Consider the following 21,224-nt stretch of genomic DNA (forward strand, 5'->3'; position numbering starts at 1 on the left):
TTTTGGTTTAGGGTTAGTTGCATGCAGTTATTCACAATATACTGTTATTACTATACTAAGTACAAGTAATGTGTAATAAGGACACTATAAAATAAAGAATTAAAGTATACTTTTAAGTACACTAAGTAATAGATATGAGTGCACTTTTTTACAAGTGTACCTTTTATTATGTTTTTGCTATCTGATATACATCCCTATTTCAAAACATCTATTTAGAGGGGCCCAGATAGAGGGGTCTAATGTCCCAGTCACACATACTAAGTCAAGCCATAGCTCTACGAGTAAAAATTTAGTATTTACTAGTCAAAATATGCATTCCAGATGTCTTTTCTGCAACTTTGGCATTAAGCCTTTAAGAGGTTTTATTATCATTATTATTATTATTATTATTATTATTATTATTATTAGATTTTTTTATTGTCCACTACAATGGACTATGGAAGAGGATTCGGGCCAAGCAATAATAAAAATTAAAACCATCTCGAGATTAAAGTCATTATAGTACAAGATTAAACTTGTTAATTTCAAGAAAAATGTTGCAATTAAATGTTGAGAATTAAATCATTAAATTTTGAGAATAAAGTCGTTGTGTTTTGAGAAAAAAACTCATTAAATTAAAAAAAAAAGTGAAAATAAGATGTTGAGAATAAACTCATTAAGTTACAAGAAAAAAAAGTTGTGTTTCGATAAACAACTTAAAGGGGTCATATGATGCTTTTTTAAAGATCATTATTTTGTGTATTTGGTGTAACATAATATGTTGACATGCTTTTATGTTCAAAAAACACATTATTTTTCAAATACTATACATTATTGTAGGTCCTCTATGCCCTGCCTCTTTCCAATGCATCGTTTTCTACAGTGTCCCTCCTTCTGACAAGTGCAGTCTGCTCTGATTGGCCAACTGACCCAGTGCATTGTGATTGGCCGAACACGCAAGCACTCGTTGGAAATGTAACACCCCTTTCCATAATCGCGAGCTTCATCTTTCAAAATAAATGTAAAGACAGTTAAGACAGTTAAGACAGTTAGATTTACCATCAGTTCAAAAAAGTTGAAATAAAAAGCTGAGAATAAAGACACTCGTGTCATGTTCATTTAATCTCAATGGATAGTGTTAATCAGCGTCTGCAGTGGTGCAGGTTGTAGAGTGTAATGCTCGTGGATGAAGCATATGATGAGGTCATTTTTGCCAAACTTGCTCTTCTTTCTTTTTCTATCACATATCACATCAGAAAAGTGGAAATCAATTGCCTAACGAGTGTTTAATGATGTATTAATTGGGTAGGTTTAAGATGTAGGTAGGCTATAAGGTGTGTTGGCTTTGTTGTACCAATAAGGCAGTGTCTATTTAATAATTTTAAAGGAGTCATATGATGCAATTTTTAAGTTTTCCTTTCTCTTTGGAGTGTTACAAGCAGTTTGTGCATAGACAAGATTCCTAAAGTTGCAAAGACTAAAGTCTCAAACCAAAAGAGATATTCTTTATAAAAGTTAAGAGTTGTCCACGCCCTCCTAAAATGCCTCTTTTAAATGAACCCTCATGTCTACGTCACTGGGTGGGAAGATTTACATAACACCGCCCAAATGTTCACGCAAAGAAAGAAGGCATAACTTTGATTCTTGCTGTAGTATTGTCGCACCACCATCATGTTGTTGAGACACTGTGTGTTTCATTGTGAAAGTGAAACTACTTTGTTTGGTCTTCCAAAAGAGGACACAACTAGAAATCAGTGGTTAAGTTGTATTTACAACACTGTTCCAGAACAGTTCAACACAAATATTCAGATGTGTGCAGCACATTTTACTGAGGACTCTTTCGTGGGAGAGTAGCCTACAATGCAACTATGCACAAAGGCTGTTTCTATGTAGTGGGGCAATTCCAACTTTGCAAGGAAAGTCTGGTGCTTCTGACTCACATACTGTAAGTATGTTTTTTATATTTAAAGAATTTGCCACTGATGACTCAAACGCAAATTTTGAGCAGTGTAGAGTAGCGCTTGTTGTTTGTCGTTTCTTCGATCACAAATACAGACATGGTTTTATGTTTACGCAGCGCAATATGAAATGCAATGTGTAAAAAGACTGTATAAGTCATTATAATCTGTAATAATATTCCCACTGGATGCAACAAATGCCTCATTTGTAATGGGTTTTATTGGTTTTGTCTCGTTGCACCGGGAGACGCCGTCACAGTATGGTAAGGGACGTAACATTTCTGTCACACACTTGAGGTATTCAGCCAATCACAATGCACTGGATAGCTGGCCAATCAGCGTACACTTTGCTTTTCAGAACGATGAGCTTGGTAAAAATCGACTTGTTTCAGAAAGGTGGGGCATAGAGGAGCAACAATAATGCATATTATTGCATTACACCAAATGCACACCATAATGTTCTTTTTAACAATGCCATATGACCCCTTTAATAAAGAAAATCATTTACACTCTGTTATTATTGCATCCTGTTAATGTACAACAATATTAAGGTGCAAACAATATCTGTCACTATTTATAAGTATAAATAGCATCTAATTACTATTTAGACTTATTGCAGAGATCTGCTATTTTCAATTAATGTAAATAGCACATTGCTCAAAATGCAGCTGTTGTCACTTAGTGTATGTGGATGTGATATGTAATGAATAAAAGAAGGAGAGAGAGTTTGGAAAAAAGCAGATTCGAACTCTGGTCAATTGCATCATATACTTCATCCACAAGCATCTCTCTCTATGCCCTACGCCACTCTAGAGGCTGACTGACGCTGTCCAACGAGATAAAATGAACATGACACGATTGTGTTTATTCTCAGCTTTTATTTCGACTTTATTCTTGTAATTTAATCATTTTTTTTCTCGAAATTTAACGTCTTTTTTCTCAAAACAACTTTTTTCTTGTAATTTAATGAGTTTATTCTCAACATTTAATTCAGACTTTTTTTCCCTCAAAATTTAATGATTTTTTTCTTGAAAAAATGATGACCTTATTCTCGAAATGTAATGATTTAATTCTCAACATTATATTTCAAAATTTTTCTTGAAATTTAGCAAGTCTAATCTTGCATTATAATGACTTTAATCACAAGTTGGTTTTATTTTTGCTTTGCTTGGCCCTAATCCTCTTCCGTAAATGGACACCAGGACTGAAGCAACATAAAATTCTTCCTATTTAACCCATTTACAAACTAAAATTTAAACATATACAGTATTTGAACTCCTCTCAAAAAAGACACACTGTAACAACGAGGAATTCTAAAAATGTAGTTAAAAAAAAAGCTATTTTGATTTTTCCCCCCTTGCAGTGTATTAATTTATGTGTGGGTGTATCTTTGAAAGGCCTTGGACATGCAAAAGTGCAGCTCCCATCTCTTTGAATGGTGAAACATCAAATTCTCCAAAACTTTTTGCCAAGTTTAAGATTAAATTTCATATTTGGAATCACCTATGACATCTGTCAACAACTGTCTCATAAATGTTGTTTATTTTACTCAAATAGCGTAAAAAAAAGCCTATTGTTTCAGTCCTGTGTGTATGTCTCAGAATGCTGACTGTTTCTATAGCAACCGAGACTTCTAACAGCAGCTGCAGTGACGTGCTGACTTTACAGATTAGAGATTGGCTCTTTTACTCAGAAGGCTGGGCTTCGTTCTAAAGAGTGGCAATATTGAGCATAGTGACACGTCTTGGGTATTCTATAGTCTTTGTTATAGCCCTAAAAGCCTATGCACTTTTTTTTTCTTCCTTGTTTTTTCGTGATCTCATCTTAATCTTAAGTAATTCAACATGTCCTTCAGCATTAAATGATGTGGAGAACAAGTTATTCTGAGAAAGCATTCTTGGTTTCATGTATATAGTTTATTCATTTAGGAAACTAAGAAGTTACAAAAAGTATAAACAGTAAAGAGGTGATGATAGAATTTTTTTTTTTATTATTTAATTTAATTTGTTACAACAAAGCAATACTAACATGGTTACTTCTGAACAAAAAGAGGGGCAATTATAATAGATGTATGAATTTCTGATGCTCAGTAGGAGACAGGGCCACTGCTGGCCAAATGGGTGACCTAAGCAGAATTGATTTGTTGTGCCCCCTCCCCCAAATATTATGGAACTAAAAAAAAAAAAAAACACTATGGGGTCAAAATAGAACTTTAATAGAACGTAAAAGTTAATTAATTGTGATTAAAATGTATTATTTACAAATTACAACTGTAGCTCTACTTAAAAAAAAAAAATAATAATAATAAATATTATCAAAATAAACAATAATTAATTAAATCAAAAATTCCATTTACACTATGGTAAAATAGCAGGATTTTCTGCCATTTATACTATTTATTGCAAAGTGGCAATTATCTGCACCTTAATTATAAAACAGTCTGCAATATTAATGTTTTAATTCAAATGATTTATAATATAATTTATTTGCAACATTTCAAATATTTCCTTAATTTTTATTTTAAAAAAAATTAGTTTCCGATGTGATATGAGATTTGAAAAGGGAGAAAAATAAGTTTGGCAAAAGGCAGATTCGAACTACGGTCGCTCACGTCAAAACATTAATGGTACACACTTTACTGTCTACACCACTGAAGCTGTAGCTTGCCATGAGTCTTTTGTAGTGTTTACAAGCCATATCACAGGTAGGTGGGTGGAATATCTTCTGCCAACAAGGCAGGCTATTAACTTTTAGTGTAAGACACTCCAAAAAGGCACACTTAAAGGCACACTCCTGCTTTTTCTGGAGAGAAGTCGTCAATGAGCTAATCATATGATAATTTAAAACATTAAAGGGGTCATATGATGTTGCTAGAAAGAACATTTTTTTGTGTGTGTATTTGGTGTAAAGTATATGTTTATGTGGTTTAAGGTTCTGCTATCTAGTGCGTTGTGATTGGCCAAATACCTCAAGCGTGTGACGGAAATGTTATGCCCCTCATCATACTGTGATGCCGTGTGTCCCGGCACAACCAGACAAAACCAATAAAACCCATTACAAACAAAGCATTTGTTGCATCCAGTGGGGACATAATTACTGATTATAATGACTTATACTGTATTTTTATGCGTTGCATCACATCGCATAAACATAAAACCATGTCTGCATTTGTTATTGGAAAAATGACAAACAACAAGCGCTACTCTACACTGCTCAAAACTCGCATTTGAAATATCAGTGGCAAATGTTTTAATATAAAAAACGTATTTACAGTCTGTGAAACACATATTGTCTCCACAACATGACGGCAGTGCGACAACAACAATACTACAGCGAGAATAAAAGTTACGCCTTCTTTCTTTGGCTGAACATTTGGGCAGGGTTATGCAAATCTTTCCACATCGTGACGTAGACATGTGAGGGCATGTTAGAATGAGCCGTTTTAGTGGGGTGTGGTTGACTCTTAACTTTTATAAAGAATATCTCTTTGGATTTGAGACTTTAGTCTTTGCAACTTTACAGAACTTCTTTATGCACCAAGCGCTTATAATACTCCAAAGAGAAAGGAAAAATTTAAATTGCATCATATGACCTCTTTTCTTAGCGCCGGACTGATGGTTTTTTTTTTTTTCAGCCATAGTTGTCCATCAATTATGATAATTTGCAGTCAGCCGCAAACATGAGGTGGGGGTGTCACATGTGCTTAGCCTACTGACGTTAACTGTAAAATGCAGTTTTTAGAATTATGTATATATGTTCATGTTTTTATCTGTATTTATGTACAGTCATGGACAAACATTTTGGCAGTGACATAAATTCTGCTTAAGTGGTTGTGGTGTTCATTCACATTGTTTCTAGATTATTGTGTAGAGTGATCAGATGCATTTTAAATAATTGCTAAATTATTCTTTGTCAAAAAATGAACTTTTTAGAAATAAGTTTTTTTTTTTTCTTAATTGAATGAACTGAAAAGTGTTTGGATCCTCACACAAAATGACCAAGCTAACATTAATTGACTAATCATATCAGCAGCACATATGAAAGTGTGAATGAGTACTAGTCAGGTTAAATCACTATCATACATATATATATATATATATATATATATATATATATATATATATATATATATATATATTTCCTATAAAATATATATATATATATTTCCTATAAAAGCCTTTAAAATGTATGATATGATTATCATTGTTTTTCAGTATACCATAGAAACATGGAAAAACAATCTACAAATACTGAAGCAGCAAACTTTGCAAAACACAAAATTTATGTCACTACCAAAACGTTTGGCCATGACTGAATATGGTTATGTTAATATTAATATAGAATGTATTATAATTGTATATTCTATAATATATTAATTATTATAATTGTATTTTTGGTATGATAACCACAGTTCTAAACCATCAGACATTTCAAAGAGGTGGTTGATTGTGATTTCACTTTTTTAAATTTAGTTAGTGTGTGATGTTGCTGTTTGAGCATAAAATATATATATATTTTTTTTAAAGTTATGACGCTGAAAGTTCTATGCAAACGGATATATCATCTTTTAAAATTACGGCAGTTTAATGCCTACAAGAAATGGCTCGTATAGGGACTACACTGAGTTACTTTCCTGGTTCATGACGTCACAAACCCAGAAATTTACATAAAATCCACCCCCGGGAACATTCAACAAAGGGGGGCAAGGCCATATTGTGCTGATTTAGAGAAGAGGAAGAGTTGTTGCCATGCCTTCAAAACTAGGGGTGCGTGCATAAAAAAAAAAAAAATCTATTGATATATGAATCGCAATTCTGTCTTCCAACAATTCTACACAGCAAAAAATCCAGAGTGAAATTAACTCTGCTGGGAGTACATGTGAGACCACACTCAAGAGTGTGAAAGTGTTAAAATATGTGTGTTAAATTAACACTGAATCAGATTAAAGTTAATGAGATAATTAAGTGATTAATTGAGTGATGATTGACCATTATTGACGAGACCTGATGTTAACGAGCAGAATCAACAAAGACGAAAATCACTATTTTAATGTCACCATTATAGTGGCCAATGTTTGCTTTAGTTGGGCTCTTGACCCTTAATATTTTAAAGTCAGATTTTGCTTGGCTGTTGTAATGGAGTTATAAAATAGACGGGCGAACAAAAAATATTGGTTTGCCTGAATCACTGAGTTCAACTTTCATTGTTGATTATTGCGGCCGAATGATTCTTCAGCATAGGATTACCAGCATTTTAAATACAATCTGTAGAATTTCTTAAAAGTTGTTTGTTCAAAAATCTTTCAAAAGAGTCTTTCATTTAGACATGCAAACATCAAGAATCAACCTGTGAACCTCAACGACGGTGACAATCAAAAAAGCATGTTGCAGACTTGTGTTGCAGTGCATTCTGGGTGCCACCTATCAAAATTCGTCCATGGCTCCCATGATGCACTGTGGCATGAATAAATTATTACCTGAATTGTCTTAGTAATGTCCTTTATGTTTTAGGCTTTAAATAAGTTTGGTGATTCAGGTCAAATAATTATTATGTAAAAACATAACTAATATCACATAATCATGTTTTTATTTTTGCTCATCTCTCTATTACAACTGAGTTTTAACAGCCAAACCAAATCTAATTTTAAAAACGTAAGAATCAAGAGCCCAACTAAAGCAAACACTGACCACTATAATGGTAACATAAAATTTTTGATTTTTGTCTTTGTTGATTCTGCTCGTTAACATCAGGTCTCGTCAATAATGGTCAATCATCACTCAGTTAATCACTTAATTATCTCATTAACTTTAACTCTGCTTCAGTGTTAATTTAACACTCCTATTTTAACACTTTCACACTCTTGAGTGTGGTCTCACATGTACTCCCAGCAGAGTTGATTTCACTCTGGATTTTTTGCTGTGTAATGGATTCACAAGTTTCACAATCAATGTTCTAAAGCAGCGCTTCTTAATCCTGTTCCTCGCGTCCCCCTGCTCTGCATTTCCTTCTCTCTCTTTCTCATTCAGATCATCAGCTCACCAGCTCAGCTCTGTTACGATTCCTGGTCTAGGTCAGGGTGTAACATAAATGATATAATAATGATACTTTTAAATTACTTATTTTTATTTTCTTTCCTTGTTCTCTTGCAATTGCAATTTTTTTTTCTCTTGATGTATACAAAGCAATTTCTAAAAAAAAAAAGGAAACAAAAGAATTCAGAAGCAAAATCTTCAGGGTTGAGCTAATGCCAAAACAATAAACAAACAAAAACTAACTTCCCCACAAAAGAGCTGCCTTCCCTACAGAACAAAATAAAAGAAACATAACAAAAAATTACATACCCTATCTCCTTATCTGTCCAATAAACAGGAGAAAAGTAACGGCCTAGTGGCCTACAAAAAAAGAAAAAAAAAAGAAAACAGCTACAGCTTCCCAAAAACAGGTAAGAAGTTACAAACATGGTCAACAGGACATAGGTGTACTAAAAGTAAGGCTCACACAATATCAAAAGTGGCAAACAACACTGGAAGAGAAAGCACAATCTGTTGCACCACATGCTCCCCAGCTAGCAGAATGTCACAACAAACAGGAATAAGCAATCGATCAAAGAGGCAGAGAGCTTTCTACAATGGAATGCCAGGAAATGTATATAACAGAAAGATCATAATTTTAAAATCTTATCTTATCTGTTTGGTACCCATGGTAATTTCAATTAGGACCACATTTAGGACAAAAGCTATTATATAACAGCATTTCCTAAGTGAGTTATCTAATCTTTACTACAGATAGAAAGGGGGTATTACAGAAACCTCCTAACTTGTCAAAAAGTCCTAAAAACTGTCTTAACTTTAGGACAACCCCACAGCTGTCCTAACTTCAAAATTATTTGTAACCTAGCAAAAAAAAACGCTTACAATTGCGCTGTCCAACAATGGTATTACATTTATTAATAACTGAAAATGAAGAAGGAGATGTTTAATGGTAGAAAGGCTCTTGGAGGACCCTGAAGATGTGTTACATTCTGATGACAAAACACTTATAAGTAATTACAGGCTGACATGATTTTACAGTTAGCACAGGAACTGCAACAAGCATTACAGAGACTAACAAAGCATCACGGAGCATTAATGGTTATAGTGCAAGTGACTAATAAATAACACAGTGTCTACATTGGAAACGAGCAGCGCGACAAAATACTATAAAACTCATTATAATCAGTGCTGTCTACAATTGTCGACACAACAAATCCTGAGAGAAAACTGCTGCTGTATTCTATTTATGAAGTATTGACACAAATTTCAAATGATTTTCATTGGTCACTCTGTTGCGTCCAGTGTAGACAGACTTTAGCTGTTGCAACATGGTGTAGACACGTGCTTCTTCCCAATTTGCATACTATCCGTCCTAAATAGTATTTAAAAATAGAATTAGTATTTCCCAAATCATAGTACGTTTTAAAAAAGTATGCCAAAGATTCCCAGATGGTCTTCTACTTCTGGTTAGAATTCGAAGTGCAGATCGATGCACACTCTAATGGCTAATATTGCCCACAACACATTGCGTGGTGAACAAGGATTAGATTAGAACTACAAACACACATAAAAAGTGTAAAAAAAAAAAAAAAAAACTACAAACATGGTGGATATACGTGACTGACAAACAGGTAGAGAAAGGGATTTGAATGATAAATAATCTATGTCTAACCTGATGAAAAATATTAATTTAATGTTATCCACAATATATTTCATCTGCAGCAACAGTGTGAACTTTTATATTGATAAGTTTCATCAACAACTAAAAAAATCATCATTAATCAAAAACACTAGAATACTCCTCATGAAGATATACCCGAGACTAGCAGATTAATTTCTCTCCGATACGGTAGAAATTCAAATAAATGAAATGTGGATTGTTAAATATGATAAAATGATTCACAGGGCAGTTTAAACACTGATGAAATGCACGTAACTGAGCAACAGAGTGTCCGTTAAAGAAGCAGCTATGATGTAGTATGTCCCAAAGCTTGCCAACCATTCTTCTAAATACTCAAAAGTATCTACTTTTTCTTCACAAAAAGAGTACATACTTTTAGGGCATAGTATAAGTAGGTGAATTGGGATGCAGCAACAGAGTTACGGTCTTTTGCAAAAGGCTATTTTCAAAGAGAAATAGCTTCTATTATTTTGTTTACCTTATCAGCAGCTCGCGCAGTGTTGGTTGCTTGGTAACAGACCTGAGAGTGGATTGTTCAAAAAGTGAAAAAGCATAACAGGACCCCTTTAAAAAGAAAATTATATAAAGTCATGGGATAGCTTTAATGCTTGTTTGTTTGGTTTTTGTTACTGTGTATGTTTATGCATAAACCCCAGTAATTAATTAATATATATATCAATATGGATAATATATATAAATCAATATGGATCATAAATTCAATATCTCTGTTACTTACTTAGTGGAGAAGAGAAATATCCTTAACTGAACAGAGCTTATGTATTGCATTCGAGTACACAGGTGAAATCACATTTGCCCCCATCCGGGTCATGGTCCCAATGTAACTAGGGGATGTAAGAAAGGTGCACTAGTTACTGATGCTAGAGGCTGCAGTTTTTAGCCTCCTTGTTAAGCCCAAAGAATACTTCACTTTTTACGCGTACGGGAGGGACATTGTACAATGCGCGTGACAAAAATATTGTCATCAAAATAGTACGTACGACCTGTATGTGCACCACCTGACTTTTGTAACTGTGCATACTTAAAGTATACTTAAAGTACTTGTGGAACATCTGATTACTGCAAAAATAATTAAATGCACATGTGCAACCAGTGCGTTCAATATTATGATACTTTGTACGCACAGGTAGCACATGCGCAATTAATTATTTTTGCAGTAATCAGATGTTCCACAAGGTGGCAACACTGTCCCAGGCTGTTGTTTCACAGTAGAAAACTAAACTAAAGAGACAAAACAACAACAACAAAATAGCAGAGACTGCAACAACAAACGACCAAATTGACAAGCGATTGTGAGCGAGAGGGAATGAGATAGCTCAGCTTTGGTTTAAAAGAGTTCAAAAATATTTGTTATTGGCCATAACTTATTTAGTGTGCCTGCCTCCCATGCCAGCGACCCCACTTCCCACTTGGAGCGGGTGCCTAACTAGGACCCGGGGATTAAACATATATTAGTCATAATTACATTGTAGGTATCTTAATACCAGTTATCAAAAATCAATGCCAAAATCACATAATAGATATCTGAAATTCACAATTTTACTAGTCAAATCTTAATTACTGGTAAAGTCAAGTGTATTAATGCTAAAAATGCTTGCTTTCCTATCCAAGTGTAGCTAAGAAAATAGACTTTTTCAAAGACACTGCCATTTATATAAAGTAAATATTAAACAAAAAACATCAATTTAAAGTTAGGGAATGTGTCATGTTTGATGTTTAATGTATCATTTTTGTGATTTTAGAAAATCAACTTACCTGTAAGCCATAAAAGCTGTTTGTCATTTATTGTGTTGTTGCCCAGTTTCCGCCCAGCAGTTTGGAATGCTACTTGAATTATCAACATCAAGAATTACACAATTAACATTGCAAAAATAATAATAATAAAAAAATCTTATTGTATTATTATTAAATCACAAATTTTGTACAAAAATTCATTTTGTTAGTAGTAGGACTTTTTATGAGGATTTTTTTTTTTTTTTATGATTGTAGATTTTCTGTTAGAGCGTAGTAAAAATGCTGCATAGACTATTGGCTTGTCAACCATGGAAAGCCACTAAGTTTGTGCCATCCAAAAAAAATAATAAATAAAAATAAAAATGCTGGCAGCCTGACATTTTACTGTAAGCTTATCTGTCTCTATGTAATTGTAGCTGAGAGAACTGTGTGACTTGCTGAATGAAAACTACACAGAGGAGGATGACAACACACTTTGTCTGCACTACTCTCCACAGTTCTTGCTCTGGTATGTTTTATTTCTTGACATATAGCTACAAAAGTAACTATAATCTTATTATTTGTGTTCGTGTTTTATGGACTTTGTTTTATGGAATGCAGGACTTTGTGCCCCCCTGGATGGCAATCACAGTGGCATTGTGGAGTTCGAGTTAAGTCCAGTCAAAAATTAGTGGGATTCATAAGTGCCATTCCTGCTACTATTAAAGTATTACACACGTAAGTGCAGAATTGTCTCAGTCTGTTAAAATGATTTAAACAATTTTGGTTGATGTAAATGTAAAAATACTCCACAGAGAGCTAAAGATGGTGGAGGTGAACTTCCTGTGTGTACACAAAAAACTTCGCTCAAAAAGAGTGGCACCAGTCCTAATCAAGGAGCTCACCAGACGGGTCCATCAGCAGGGTATATTTCAAGCAATCTACAGCACCAGTGCGGTCCTACCAAAACCTATTGCAAGCTGTAGGTATGATGGAAGTTACAAGGAAATCTCTCTTACTCTTCCAGACCACCACTGCTGTTTGTGGTATTGTTTCAAACTAAATTCTCTTTCTCTCTTTGGTTGTTAAAAAGGTATTGGCACAGATCACTGAACCCACGCAAGCTGATTGAGCTGAATTTCTCCTCTCTCACTCGTAACATGACCCTGCAGCGTGCCATCAAGCTAAATCGGCTCCCTGAGGTCAGACTGCTCTCCTGAGGGCCATCATTTAACATGACACTTTTTTTTTAAACCTTACGCTCTATTTGATTTTACTGTCCGTGTTTAAGTGTTCCAGACCCAAATGATTTTAAGTTGATAAAAAACTGTAGTATTTTAAAAATAAATTAATTGTTTGCTGCTTATTTTAAAATATTTTTTTATTGTCTGAGTTAATCAAATTTCATTTAGCAGCTATTTATATTTTATTATTTAATAATGAAAGTGGGGCAAGATAACGTCTGCATTCAATCAACATAACCTTGGTTCCCTGAGAGGAGCGAACGAGACATTGCATCAGTTGCCAACACTATATGGAAACTACTTTCTCTGAGAATAATGAAGCCCTATAAAATTCCGGCTGCGAGAGTTCACTGGCCAATGGCGTTTGAGCATGCAAAATAGAGGCATGCCACTCTGCTCTATAAGGCATCACTGAACGCTGTTCCCTCAGAATCTTTGGACTGAGGCAAAGTGTTTCAGAGCAAAGACTCTGAGCCATGTAACACTGTAGTTTATGCAGTCATATTACCTTTTGAGTTAAGTTCACTTAACATTGTGTCAGTAGCTGACCCTATGTGGATCGTATAAAATCCTGTCGTGCTAATAGCGAGGGCTAGCTCAGCTCCAAACAAAGCCATTGACCTTAGCTAAAAGTGCTTCATGCAATAAAGACTACATCATCTCAACAACATAAAAGCAAGTTGCACAAGCAATGTAATAATTGTCAGCAAACAGAAGGTAACAACACAGGTAAATGACAGAGCTTTATTTAGGACTTCAGAAGAGGAGCGATGAAAAAGCAGTGTGTAAAAAGCAATGAGCACAGGTGAGATAATGAGTTGATAATCTTAACCCTCTGGAGTCTAAGGGTATTTTTGGGGCCTGGAGAAGTTTTGTCTTGCCCTGACATTTGTGCTTTTTTCAGTTTTTTATAAATATCTAAATGGCTAAAGTCTAATCTCACTGTAATCAGCACAAACTGGGCTATAATAATATGTAAGCAGCATGTATGTACATGATTGTATTTTTGAGAGAAAAAAAAAATGTTATGCGTGGTTAGTGAAAAACTAAAAATGTTAAATCACTTGAATAAGGCAATAAAACACATTGGTTCCCGGGACTTTTGAGAACTGGAGCTTGTAGCCTAGAATTTTTATTTCTAAATCATGTGAAAATAATCTTGTTTACTCACTTACAGAAAACAATATATTGATATAAATTTTCTAAGATACTTTTTGTTGGTAAAAGTCATATGCGAGTAGGCGTCAACTATCATGAATATCATTGTGATTCACACCTGAGAACACAAAGGCCTGCATAATGAGCTGCATAATGAGCCATTCAGTCAGCTGTGTCACTGAGAGGGATGAGTTACAAGAAAGAATGTAAGGACAAAATAAATGTATATAATTTTATGTTTGTAGTTTATTTAGAATATATTTAAATATCCCACAACATAATTTAATATTCACTTGCGAGTGCAGTTAAACAGTTTATTAGGAAAAATCAAAGCTGACTTTCAAAGCTGAATTTTTTGCATCATTACTCCAGTCACAGAATCCTTCAGAAATCCTTTTAACAATCCTTTTTATCTGATTTTCTACAAAAATCTTTTATTGTTATTATTATTATTATTATTATTATTATTATTATTATTATTATTATTATTATTAATGTTGAAAAGAGCTGAGAATATATATATATTTTTTTTTTCAGTTTTTAGGGGGGATAAATTGAAAGAACAGCATTGTTTGTTACATTTGTTACAGTTACATTTATTTGTTACAATTATATTATTTACATCAAGCTTTTGAATGGTATATTAGTGTATATTGTTATTGAAACTTCATAATATTTCACTTGATTATACATTTAGTCAGGAATTATAGTTTGGAAAAAGTCTTTGGAAAAAGTCTAACTAGTAAAATGTTTACACGTTATGTGAAAACTAGTACAAGTATATAAATAAATAAAAAGAGACTTACTCGTGTTTATGATCTCTGCTGGATAAAGTGCTTCATTCTTTTTTTCTGAGGAAATCGAAATCTCAAATCCTCAACCACATCACATCTTTTTGGGGTGAATTATGTCTTTTTCCTCTCATTGCGAAGCAAACAGTGGCTTGTCAACAATGGCTTACCTGACAATGGAAACAGGTGACTGGAAGCAGAGTATGCACTGTAAAGGCGTAAGGCTGGTAGTATGTTGGCTTAGGGAGTTTTGTGCATACTTGTTCCAGGGCAGGAAACAGCTCCAGGTGTGCTAGTGGCCATGGCAGTAGGATTGCAGGTATCTCCCAATGTTTGGATCTTACACAAGGTCTGGCCATTAGTTTGGGAATAAAATCCAGATTATAAATTTATGGAAACTCTGAGGAGTTGGAAGAAGGCTCGCCAGACCCTGGAGATGAACTGTGGCCCACGGTCTGATATGGTGTCTTTAGGTAGCCCAAAGTTTCGGAAGACATGTTGAAAGAGGAGTGCTGCGGTCTCAAAGGCGGTGGGTATTCTGTTCAGAGATATGAGTTTGCAGACCTTTCAGAACCTGTCTATGACCACCAGGATGCAGGTATGGGAGATAGAAGGTGGAAAATCAGTCATGAAATCTACAATGAGGTGGGATGAAGGCTGACAAGGGATAAGTAGTGGAACCAGTTTCAATGTGGGAGGTGTCAATGAGTCTTGGAGATAAAGCAGACTGAGCAGCTCTTGACAAATTGGGAGACTTCCCGAGCCTTGTTGAGCCACCAGCAGTGATTTTGTAGGAGCAAGAGGGTTTGCTGGGTGCCTGGGTGTCCATAGCCCATAGATGAATGTACTGAGTCCAGAAGGGTTAACCATAGGGATGCTAGAAGATACATAAAACTTCCCTTCTGGACCTCCTGGAGGAGCAGTTTCTCTTTAGAGTGATGGAGACCAGAGAGTACATCTGCTTTTAGGTTCTTTTTGCCAGGCTACTAAATGACTGTGAATTTTGAAGCAGGTGAAGGATAGAGCCCAGCGGGCTTGTCGAGGGTTAAGTCATTTAGCGTCTCGGAGATATTCCAGATTATGGTGATATGGTGATCAGTTATGAATTCAAAAGGGTGGTTGGTTCCCTCCAGCCAGTGTCGCCACTCCTCTAGAGCATGCTTTATAGCTAGGAGCTCCCGGTTACCGATGTCATAGTTCTGCTTCACCGGGGATAGCTTCTTGGAGTAGAAGGCACATGGATGGCTTTCCGTGATGCTGCGATAGGACTTCTCCTACCCCGACCATAGATGCATCTTCTTCAACTACAAAAGGGAGTTGTGGATCTGGGTGTAACAGGGTAGAAGCAGTGCAAAAGGCTACCTTGAGCTGGTGGAAAGCATTGATGGTGTCAGGTGTCCAGGATGGAGACTTGGGCTTATTTCTGAGGAGTGAGGTCAGGGGTGCACATATTTGGCTGATGTTGGCGATGAATCAGCGATAGAAATTGGCAAAACCTAGGAAACATTGAAGTTCCTTGATGGTGGTAGGTTGAGGCCAATCTTTGATGGCTTGCATCTTCCTCTGGTCCATGTGAATGCCATGGTGGTCGATGATGTAACCAAGGAACTGGATGGTATCATGGTGGAACTCACACTTCTCCAGTTTGAGATAAAGATGGTGCTCTTTCAATTTCTGAAGGACCTGTTTCACGTGGTGGTGATGTTCAGCCAGGTTCCAAGAGTAGATGAGGATGTCGCTGAGGTACACGATCATGAAATGTGGAGGTACTCCTGGAACACCTAATTTCACCTTGAATCCTTGGAAGACTGAGGGTGAGTTGAAGAGGCCATGTGGCATCACCTTCATACGGCACCTGGTATTCATAGTGGCCTGATGGTGTTATGAATGCAGTCTTCTATTCATCATCCTCGCAGATCCGAATTAGGTTGTTAGCGCTACACGGGTCCAGCTTGAAGAAGATGTGAGCCCCACATAGTCTTTTCAGCACAGCAGGGACCAGAGGTAGTGGATAACGGTACTTGACCATCTGGGAGTTCAGGACCCAGTAATCAATGCAGGGCCTCAAGCCTCCATCCTTCTTGCCAACAAAGAAGCTGGTTCCACCTGGTGAAGTCAAAGGGTGGATGAATCCCTGTTTGAGAGCCTCCTCGATGTACACTTTCATTGCCTTCTGTTCCAGGATGGATAGCGGGTAAACTCTACCCTTCGGCAGCATGGCCCCAGGCGGCAGGTCATTTGCCCAGTCCCATGGCTGATGAGGTGGTAATTCCGTAGCTGCCTGATTGCTAAAGGCATCCTGGAAAGCCCTGTAATCTGGAGGAATTTCTGGAGTTTCTGAGGTTTCTGGACTCTCAATAATAGTGGAACAGATAACCACCTCTCTTGTTGTGGATAAAATGGAGGTGCACATGGCTTCTGAACTGAAGAAATACAGTTTTGAAGACAATAATCACTCCATTGTAGGATCTGGATTACCAGTGTTCCACTTCACTTTCAGGGAATATTGGGTTAACCAAGGGTGTTCAGCAGTTGAACCCTCCAACACCAGATAGAAGATGGGCTCCAGATGCAGACAACCAATGCAAAGTGTGATGGTGGGTGAGAAGTACAGGATCTTGCCTTTGCCCAGCGGTTTTCCCACGATAGTGTGAACATTTAATGGTTGAGGACAGGTTCTCCTTTTGAGGTTGAGTTGTCAAATGAGATTCAGTGAGAAGAAGTTCCTGGAGGATTCCGAGTAGAGCTGGGCTTGCACTAATATAGATTGGTGAGCAGTGGTTACCAGCAGGTTAGTGCAGGATAATGGTGCAATCATAGGTTGCAATTAAAGGATACTCACCACTGGGTGTCATGGACCACTTGGACAGGCAGACATCAGATGCCCTGCTGCTCTGCAGTATAAACAGTGACTGTTGTTAATTCTCTGTCGATGATTCACACGAGTGAAGTGGTATGAGTCGATTTGCATCAGTTCTGGTGCTGGAGGTGTAGCAGATGGTGAGGCGGGCAGAGGAGATGCAGCAGGGAGTTCTATGGTGCAGGCTGTTAGGCATTGAGAGATGCGGGTGGCTTTTTGAATAAAATTCTCCAGCCCCATGACATCATTATAAATGGCCATTTACTGACGGATGTTAAAATTGAGCCCTTGTCTGAATGTGGTGAGGAGCGCTGCTTCATTCCAGCCACTGGAGGCCTTAAGATTGCGGAACTGTAGAGCATAGTCACTCACAGTGGACTGGCCTTGGCGTAACCGGAAGAGTTGATCATAAAAAAAACACAAAAGATCTTACAGTTCAAAAACTGTTGACTGGTATATAGATTGCAGAAATGTTATACTGTAATATATATATATATATATATATATATATATATATATATATATATATATATATATATATATATATGTATATATATATATATATATATATATATATATATACATATAACATTTCTGTCCCCCTTACTTCTGAAATGATGACTACACCCCTGCGTTGATGGTCAGCCTTAGAGTTGCAGGATACAGCAGGGCATATTCGATCTTCATCTTCTGCAGTCATTTTTTGACATTGTCAAAAGATTTGCCTTTCTTTATCACCATCGCAGAATAATCGTTGAAGAATGAAATCATCGGTTCTGTGTCAGCGCTCCTCTCGGGATCCTCAACATGATGAGCTGCGTTTAACACTTGCTACTTGTCCGTAAAGTTATTCAACTTTATGATGACAGGTCTGGGTCGTTGCGCAGGTCCTGGCAAAGGCGCCAAAGAGCGATGAGCATGATCAAGCTTGATCCGCCCTGCTTTCGTTGTAATCATCAAGTAATTGAGCAGACACTTTTCAAAGAAACGCAGTGCCTTCCGTTCCCTCTGGCAGCCCAAGTAGACGCAAATAACACCTGCACCTGCGATGCTCCACATTTCGCTCACTTTTTTTTTTTTTTTTTTTTTGAAGATCAGTCACCGTAGCTTGCAGGCATTCGGTTGAATTTTCTACATCGGTGATCCACTCCTGCACCTCGCCCACTTGCTCGACCAAGGCCTGGAACTGAACTGTCTGATCATTTATCGCAGATAGGAAGGTATTCACTTTCTCATCTATCACCTTGGTAATGTTTTCGCTTAATTTGTCCAAAGCTGGAGCAAAGAGCTTTCCTCCTCATGACTATTCACGCTCACGTCGTCCATATTAACATCCTGCTCGACGTCGCTGATAGTAGAACTTTCGCCGCAATCTTCTTAGCTTTGGGCATTCTGTCAGATCTTTTTAAAAAATATTGATCTAAAGACATGCCACAGTAACCCTCCTGACCAAGTAGAATGATTTCACGAAGTGAAAATAAATATTAAACTGAATATTTGAACTAATGTAACGGGATCTTGCCAAAATGCGTGAATGCTGTACGACGCATCTTCCTCCCCCAAAAACTGACTTTTCAATACCGACCAGATAGAATACTGACTTTGGTGGAAACTCAGTTTTTTTCCCCCACAGATATGTGTGTGTGTGTGTGTGTGTGTGTGTATAAGCACCTGATTTATTTATGGAAATGTTTTATTTGGTAATTTTCAGGAGAATGTCCTAATTTTTGCAACACATTTAATCACTTTGATATAGTTACATTGCTTCTGTTTGGAGTAAATTTTGAGATGCCAGAGTAAGTTCCAAGGACTTTGGACATCCTTTAATTACACCAATGATCTCTTTCCTCTTTATCTATAACAACAGACAACAAAAACCACAGGCCTTCGCCCCATGACTCTGAAGGATATGCCAGTGGTTCAGGCTCTTCTGAGAGAACATCTAAAGGCTTTTCATCTCTCTCCTTCTCTGACCCTGGAGGATGTTGAGCACTGGCTTCTGCCTCAAGATGGTGTGATTGACACATATGTTGTGGAGGTGAGTATGATGAAATGGGTCTTTAAACTGTTTTATTAAGACATCTAGCTGTCATGTCCTGTATTAATGTCACTTTTTATGCAGAGCATGGCCGAGACCATAACTGATATGGTGAGTTTCTACACACTTCCCTCATCGGCTCTGAACCACCCTGTGCATAAAGGCTTGAAGGCAGCCTGTGTTCTCTATTGCATCAGCAAGGCCACCCCACTGCTGCAGCTAATGGAGGACATCCTTATCATCTGTAAAGCAGTAAGTCAAAGCAAATATAAACATAATACAGCTGAGTACATTGATTGTAGCTCATATGAAGACATTTACTGCCCATCTGTCACATCCAAACTACCCTAACCTGTAGATTCATGATGATTCTTTTAAATTTATTGTTTGTTCTGGTCTCATCACACCTTGTACTCTCTGCTTTTCTGTTCAGAGAAAGTTTGATGTGTTTTCTGCTCTGGATGTAATGGATAATAAAGCTTTTTTGGAGCCCCTTAAGTTCAGAATGGGAGATGTACACAAGCAGTATTACCTTTACAATTGGAGATGCCCTGAGATGGCCTCAGACAAGGTGATCAAGCAGTCTGTGACAGTTTATATATATATATATATATATATATATATATATATATATATATATATATATATATATTTAATTAAAAAAGACTAATATTGTGTATTCCATATTTCAGGTGGGTGTTGTGCTGAAGTAAAGGCATTTTGCGCACAAATGGACAGTGAAATTACATAAGCCATCATATAGCACACTTTTCTTATATATAAATATTAAATAAATCTTCATTTCTCATTATGAAACTTGCATGAATGTGTTTCTTTCTTTAATATTGATAAAGTTGTCCATTGCATTACATTACATTACAGATGTCAGTACTATAGTTTTACTCAGTACTGCTCATTCAAACTAATATTATCTCTGCATCGGTGAGTTGAGATTCAAAAAGATAATGAATGTATAAGTATACAGTAAAGTCATGAATCTATTTAAATGAAATATTTATATATATTATAATTGAAAGATTAGGACTTATGTTCCTTCTAAAATATAAAATAAAACATACATTGTTAAGACATTTTACATAACACAAAGGTGACCTTTTTCATGACATGGAAATATGTTCTTGACAGTTTTTTGTCCACAACTAGTTTAACTGTGAAGAGCAGTGAATAGAAAATCAAGCTGGCCCACATCTTTCTTGTATTGTTGTGCTCGCTGTGTGTCTCAACAATTAATGGGAATGACAAGTAGACAGATTTATTTATTTGTTGTTTGTTCATGCTAAGAGCTGACATTAATTCACAGGCCAAACAACTGTTAGAATATCTACCCACATGAACAGAGCTGAACGTGCCAAGTACACCCGGCTGCAGCCTGCAGATCGAGGCGGGGCTGCACCTGGGGCGGGGTTGCACGTGCAGCCCCGCCCCATACCTACTCTGATTGGTTTGATCGTCTTCCATAGACATACATGATAAGAAATGTGTGTGTAGTTGGTGTAGGACAGAGTATGTTGATTAAAAAGCTAAAAATGCTGTGCAGTTTTACAAAGCCTTTACTATAATGCAGTTGTTTATTGTTAACTTGACTCACTATAATTGAATAAAGAGATGTTTACTGCAAGTTTAATCTGGACCAGTCAAATTCACAAATTAATCATTGGGACATTCAAAAGCATTTAACGTGAAAATACGCGGACTTATGCATTAAAACGGTGTTTTAAAAAGACCAAACTC

The 21,224-nt window shown here is 36.4% G+C and overlaps 1 protein-coding gene across 1 annotated transcript in view; it reads left to right on the forward strand.

The window, feature by feature from the left end:
- Nucleotides 1–20,288, forward strand: part of nmt1b (N-myristoyltransferase 1b) — a 22,379-nt gene extending 2,091 nt beyond the window's left edge. Inside the window, exons 5-12 of the mRNA XM_042767405.1 lie at nucleotides 11,819–11,910; nucleotides 12,003–12,119; nucleotides 12,197–12,367; nucleotides 12,475–12,583; nucleotides 19,302–19,472; nucleotides 19,557–19,724; nucleotides 19,906–20,043; nucleotides 20,165–20,288. Coding sequence (XP_042623339.1) covers nucleotides 11,819–11,910; nucleotides 12,003–12,119; nucleotides 12,197–12,367; nucleotides 12,475–12,583; nucleotides 19,302–19,472; nucleotides 19,557–19,724; nucleotides 19,906–20,043; nucleotides 20,165–20,185 — 987 coding nt within the window. The 3' untranslated portion in view covers nucleotides 20,186–20,288. The remainder of the gene's footprint in view (nucleotides 1–11,818; nucleotides 11,911–12,002; nucleotides 12,120–12,196; nucleotides 12,368–12,474; nucleotides 12,584–19,301; nucleotides 19,473–19,556; nucleotides 19,725–19,905; nucleotides 20,044–20,164) is intronic.
- The last annotated feature ends 936 nt before the right edge of the window (nucleotides 20,289–21,224 follow it).

The sequence above is a fragment of the Cyprinus carpio genome, chromosome A12, assembly GCF_018340385.1.
Source record: "Cyprinus carpio isolate SPL01 chromosome A12, ASM1834038v1, whole genome shotgun sequence".
Lineage (NCBI taxonomy): Eukaryota > Metazoa > Chordata > Actinopteri > Cypriniformes > Cyprinidae > Cyprinus > Cyprinus carpio.